General features: G+C 39.9%; 1 protein-coding gene across 1 annotated transcript; it reads right to left on the bottom strand.

Moving 5' to 3' along the window:
* Nucleotides 1–2929: 2929 nt before the first annotated feature.
* Nucleotides 2930–4107, bottom strand: GPR17 (G protein-coupled receptor 17). Its single transcript, XM_053708986.1, has one exon. The coding sequence runs from the start codon at nt 4105–4107 to the stop codon at nt 3091–3093; it is 1017 nt and encodes a 338-aa protein (XP_053564961.1). The 3' UTR covers nt 2930–3090.
* Nucleotides 4108–6000: the final 1893 nt, after the last annotated feature.

The raw sequence follows: 6000 nt of genomic DNA, 5'->3' as shown, positions 1-6000 counted from the left end.
CAACCCTGGCATATGTCAATCATCAAGGGGGGACTCACAGTCCTCAGGCTATGAAAGAAGTATCTCGGATATTTGTATGGGCGGAATCCAGCTCCTGTCTAATTTCTGCGGTTCACATCCCAGGTATAGACAATTGGGAAGCGGATTATCTCAGTCGCCAGACGTTACATCCGGGCGAATGGTCTCTTCACCCAGAGGTATTTCATCAGATTGTTCAAGTCTGGGGGCTTCCAGAAATAGATCTGTCCAGATCCAGGGATCCTCAGGCGGGAGCAGTGGACGTGTTGTCACTTCCTTGGAATTATCAACCTGCTTATATCTTTCCGCCTCTAGTTCTTCTTCCAAGAGTGATTTCCAAAATCCTAATGGAGCGTTTGTTTGTACTGCTGGTGGCTCCAGCATGGCCACACAGGTTTTGGTATGCGGATCTCGTTCGGATGGCAAGTTGCCAACCTTGGACACTTCCGTTAAGGCCAGACCTTCTGTCTCAAGGCCCATTTTTCCATCAGGATCTCAAATAATTAAATTTGAAGGTATGGAGATTGAACGCTTAATACTTAGTCATAGAGGTTTCTCTGACTCAGTGATTAATACTATGTTACAGGCTCGTAAATCTGTGTCTAGAAAGATCTATTACCGAGTCTGGAAGACTTACATTTCTTGGTATTCTTCACATAAATTCTCTTGGCATTCTTTTAGAATTCCTAGAATTTTACAATTTCTTCAAGATGGTTTGGATAAGGGTTTGTCTGCAAGTTCCTTGAAAGGACAAATCTCTGCTCTTTCGGTTCTTTTTCACAGAAAGATTGCTAATCATCCTGATATTCATTGTTTTGTACATGCTTTGGTTCGTATCAAGGCTGTCATTAAGTCAATCTCTCCTCCTTGGAGTCTCAATTTGGTTCTGAGGGCTTTACAGGCTCCTCCTTTTGAACCTATGTATTCTCTGGATATTAAATTACTTTCTTGGAAAGTTTTGTTCCTTTTGGCCATCTCTTCTGCTAGAAGAGTTTCTGACTTATCTGCTCTTTCTTGTGAATCTCCTTTTCTGATTTTTCATCAGGATAAGGCGGTGTTGCGGTCTTCATTTAATTTTTTACCTAAGGTTGTGAATTCTAACAACATTAGTAGAGAAATTGTTGTCCCTTCATTGTGTCCTAATCCTAAGAATTCTCTGGAGAGATCTTTACATTCTTTGGATGTAGTAAGAGCTTTGAAATATTATGTTGAAGCTACTAAAAGTTTCAGAAAGATTTCTAGTCTATTTGTTATCTTTTCTGGTTCTAGGAAAGGTCAGAAGGCTTCTGCCATTTCTTTGGCGTCTTGGTTAAAGTCTTTGATTCATCATGCTTATGTAGAGTCGGGTAAATCCCCGCCTCAAAGGATTACGGCTCATTCTACTAGGTCAGTTTCTACTTCCTGGGCTTTTAGGAATGAAGCTTCTGTTGATCAGATTTGCAAAGCAGCAACTTGGTCTTCTTTGCATACTTTTACTAAATTCTACCATTTTGATGTTTTCTCTTCTTCTGAAGCAGTTTCTTGTGAATCTCCTTTTCTGATTTTTCATCAGGATAAGGCGGTGTTGCGGTCTTCATTTAATTTTTTACCTAAGGTTGTGAATTCTAACAACATTAGTAGAGAAATTGTTGTCCCTTCATTGTGTCCTAATCCTAAGAATTCTCTGGAGAGATCTTTACATTCTTTGGATGTAGTAAGAGCTTTGAAATATTATGTTGAAGCTACTAAAAGTTTCAGAAAGATTTCTAGTCTATTTGTTATCTTTTCTGGTTCTAGGAAAGGTCAGAAGGCTTCTGCCATTTCTTTGGCGTCTTGGTTAAAGTCTTTGATTCATCATGCTTATGTAGAGTCGGGTAAATCCCCGCCTCAAAGGATTACGGCTCATTCTACTAGGTCAGTTTCTACTTCCTGGGCTTTTAGGAATGAAGCTTCTGTTGATCAGATTTGCAAAGCAGCAACTTGGTCTTCTTTGCATACTTTTACTAAATTCTACCATTTTGATGTTTTCTCTTCTTCTGAAGCAGTTTTTGGTAGAAAAGTACTTCAGGCAGCTGTTTCAGTTTGATTCTTCTGCTTATATTTTCAGTTTTTTTTCATTCTAAGATTAAAGCTTTTTGATTTGGGTTGTGGATTATTTTTTCAGCGGAATTGGCTGTCTTTATTTTATCCCTCCCTCTCTAGTGACTCTTGCGTGGAAGTTCCACATCTTGGGTATCTGCTATCCCATACGTCACTAGCTCATGGACTCTTGCTAATTACATGAAAGAAAACATAATTTATGTAAGAACTTACCTGATAAATTCATTTCTTTCATATTAGCAAGAGTCCATGAGGCCCACCCTTTTTGTGGTGGTTATGATTTTTTTGTATAAAGCACAATTATTCCAATTCCTTATTTTTGATGCTTTCGCTCCTTTCTTATCACCCCACTTCTTGGCTATTCGTTAAACTGAATTGTGGGCGTTGTGAGGGGTGTATTTATAGGCATTTTGAGGTTTGGGAAACTTTGCCCCTCCTGGTAGGAATGTATATCCCATACGTCACTAGCTCATGGACTCTTGCTAATATGAAAGAAATGAATTTGTCAGGTAAGTTCTTAAATAAATTATGTTTTCCACAAAATAACATAAATTGTAAAGTTTTCTAACTAAAACAAAAGTTTTCATATAAATAGATAAAGTCCAGTTTCTTTATCAATATTTATTTTCAAAATAAAACAAATTGTAACAAACAACATTTTGAAATACAAAAATTTCTAATCAGAAAATGCATAAACAAGCAAAATAGAACACTCAATTCATACTTTCCAAAATTACAATCGATCATATGAAAGAATATATAAAAATCAATTATTTACTTGCTAATTGAATGGCGATATAGTCCAAAGCAATAGAGAGGAGGGGAGAAAAACAAAAAAGTAAGTCTATAAGTTGTTAAACAAATTGCAGTAAAAATTATTGGCATAATTAACCACAGTTCATTAAATACATGTGATATTTTGCATAATACTTTAAAAAAAATGTTTTTTAAATTCAGCTTGCTCCAGTCACAAAGCTCTTAAGAAGAATCTGCTTACACCTCTGTCTTGGCACTCAATGAGCTATCCTCTGTCCTGACGTCCTCTTGGTTTTTAGCAGCTGTACTATGGCATCTGCATGACCATTGCAAAATGATCTGACGGAACTTTTTCACAGCAAAGAAATAAACCAGGGGATCAAGAGCGGCATTCAGGGTACTTAAACAAGAGGTAAAGCGATTGGCTAGTGCGAGACTTTGTCTCAGCTTACACGATGACAGTGCAAATTCACCACCTCCACCTGGCATTAGCACATGGTAAAGAGTCCGGCTAAGGTGATATGGCAAAAAGCAGATTAGGAATATTGTAAGTACTAGTAACACCATCTTAACTGCTTTCTCTTTGGTTTTTCTATCTCCACCTTTTCTGAGACGCTTTAAAATAAGTGCATAGCAGGTGACTGTGCTTATGAAAGGGATGGTAAAAGCAGCACACAGTGATGCCAATGCTCGCAAAGATGGCGTTTCACGATACAACAGACGACAAATGTCTTCCTCCAAAGCCTGATCACGACCCAAAAGCAAAGGTGCCATTGCAAAAGAAACAATTGTCCAGAGAAAGCCACAGGTTACATGTGCATGCAGAGGTTTACGAAACTTGACTGAGCTAAGAGGGTGTACGATAGCGAGGTACCTGTCAATGCTGATCCCTGCCAGGAAATATAGGCTGGCATACATATTGAGGTAGAAAACAAAGCCAGCTAATCGGCATGGTAAGGAGCCAAAAAGCCAGCGGTTTCCTGAAATGTGGTAGAAGAGACGTATAGGCAGGCTGAGAAGCAAGAATAGGTCTGACAAAGCGAGGTGTAGGAGGAAGATGTCAGAAGGAGAGCGTGGTTGGCGATCTTTCACAAACAGAGAGATAGCAAGGATATTTCCCACACCCCCCACAAGCATGCCCAATAGATAGCAAATAGACAGTAGAGAATTCTCCAGCCATGTCTCACGTACACAAGGGTCAAGCCAAGCCAATCTAGAGGAGTTAATCATTGTTGATTCCACGGAATTAGCCATTGTCCCCTAATTTGAAAAAGGATATAAAAATATTTAGATTTATTTTTCTATATTGCATAAATGAAATATCATTCACAAGCCAGTATTTACTTTCCTTCCATAAGGCAGGGAGAGTCTGACTTAATTCCTTACTGTTGGGAAATACAACAACTGGCCACCAGTAGGAGGCAAAGACACCCCAGCCAAAGGCTTAAATATCCCTCCCACTTCCCCTATCCCCCAGTCATTCTTTGCCTTTCGTCACTATAGGAGGTGGCAGAAAGGTGTCAGACGATTTGGATAGTCCTTTAATGGGTATCTTCCTTTTAAAGAAAGAACTGGAGTTTTAAGTAGTCATGTCAACCTCTAAGTTAGAGTATTGATGAAAGTTAGTCTGGAGATGCAGGGAAAGTTGTTCTGCGAACCCATCTAGACTCCCGGGCAATCAGTGTTGACAAGTTTCAATGCTTGCTGTTACACACTCAAGTCCATGTCAGAGGCGTTGTTGCAAGACTGTCACACTTGAGAGGCTGTGCCTGTTCCACAGCATGGATCCTGGAGGTAAGATCATTTTATATATACATTGCTATACAGGGTCACAGTGTGGCTCCTTTATACCTCGATAGGATCAAGGGTTAATATCTCCTTCAGGGAGATTTTTTTGAACAGCAAGGGGTTATTTATAACTGTTTTTATGTGAGAGGTTTTTGTGCTTTTGGCTTGGAACAAACAGGTTTCACTTTTGTTTTTTTGTGTGTTGCGCAGCTCATAATAGCTTGGCGCCTTTTTCATAGCAGGGGAAGTCCTGTCCTATGCACTACGTGACCGTGTGCAGTCTTTTCGTTTTTCCTACGATCTTGCTACAAAAGTTGTTTCTAGGAGAGTGTATTCTCTGTTAGCTGTCTGGGTCTAGGAAGAGGTGAGTGCCCCAGCCATTGGGATTTTAAAGGTGCTGTTTTTTTAATAAAGTGTTTACTTTTTGTCTGTCCTTCTGTGAATATATCCTAGCTATGGAGGACTCTGATATTACAATAGAAGGTTCCGCTCCTTCTGTACTGATTAATAATTCCTGCTTATATTGTGAGGAGGCCGTGGTTTGCCCGCCTGCTCAATTTTGTTTCATTTGCCTAAGCACTGTTTTAAAGTCTAAGAAGGGAGACAAGCCTGCTAATACTAATAGAGCTATTAGACCCTCTGATCTGTCTACCTCTCAGGAATCTGGATCCCGAGAGATTACTACCCTTTCTACCCTACCCGCTCCCACATGCAGTTCCCCGCAGCACAACTAATCCTCCATCTGGAGGGGGCTTTATTTCCTGCGGACTTTACCGCACAGTTACAATCGGCAGTGTCTGCAGCCCTAAGTGCCTTACCTCGCTCTAACAAAAGCAAGAGAAAGGTTAAACATAGTTCTCCTGACTTAGTCTTCTAAATATTTGTTGGATTTAGCTATTATGTCCCAGCTATCCGAGGATGAGTTAACCTCTGTAGCTTCAGAGGGTGAACTTTCTGAGTCTTTAGTTTCTAAACCTCCTTCAGCGGAGGAACCCTCCTTTAGATTTAAAATTGAGCATCTGCGTTTTTTATTAAAGGAGGTTCTGTCTACGCTAGAGGTTCCAGAGGCTACTCTCCCTGAGGAACCTAAGATCCCTAAATTAGACAGGGTTTATGAAGACAGGAAGGTCCCTCTGACTTTTTCTGTGCCAGTTAAGATGGCAAACATTATTAGTAATTAATGGGAAAGAATAGGAACTTATTTTTCCCCCTCCTCTACTTTTAAAAAATTATTCCCGGTCCCTGACTCTCAATTAGACTTATAGGGCTCCAAAAGGAAGGGCAACAAACTGGAAATGGTTGTCCAGACATGCAAACCTCAGAAACTGGTGATGTTCCCTGTGAATAGGAACATGAAGA

This window comes from Bombina bombina, chromosome 4, assembly GCF_027579735.1.
Source record: "Bombina bombina isolate aBomBom1 chromosome 4, aBomBom1.pri, whole genome shotgun sequence".
In the NCBI taxonomy this organism is placed as follows: Eukaryota; Metazoa; Chordata; class Amphibia; order Anura; family Bombinatoridae; genus Bombina; species Bombina bombina.
The sequence above is the reverse complement of the archived record's forward strand: the minus strand, read 5'-3'. Positions and strand labels throughout refer to the sequence as shown.

Coding starts and splice junctions, on each gene's coding strand:
- GPR17 (XM_053708986.1), bottom strand. CDS start 4,107: ATGGCTAATTCCGTGGAATCAACAATGATTAACTCCTCTAGATTGGCT.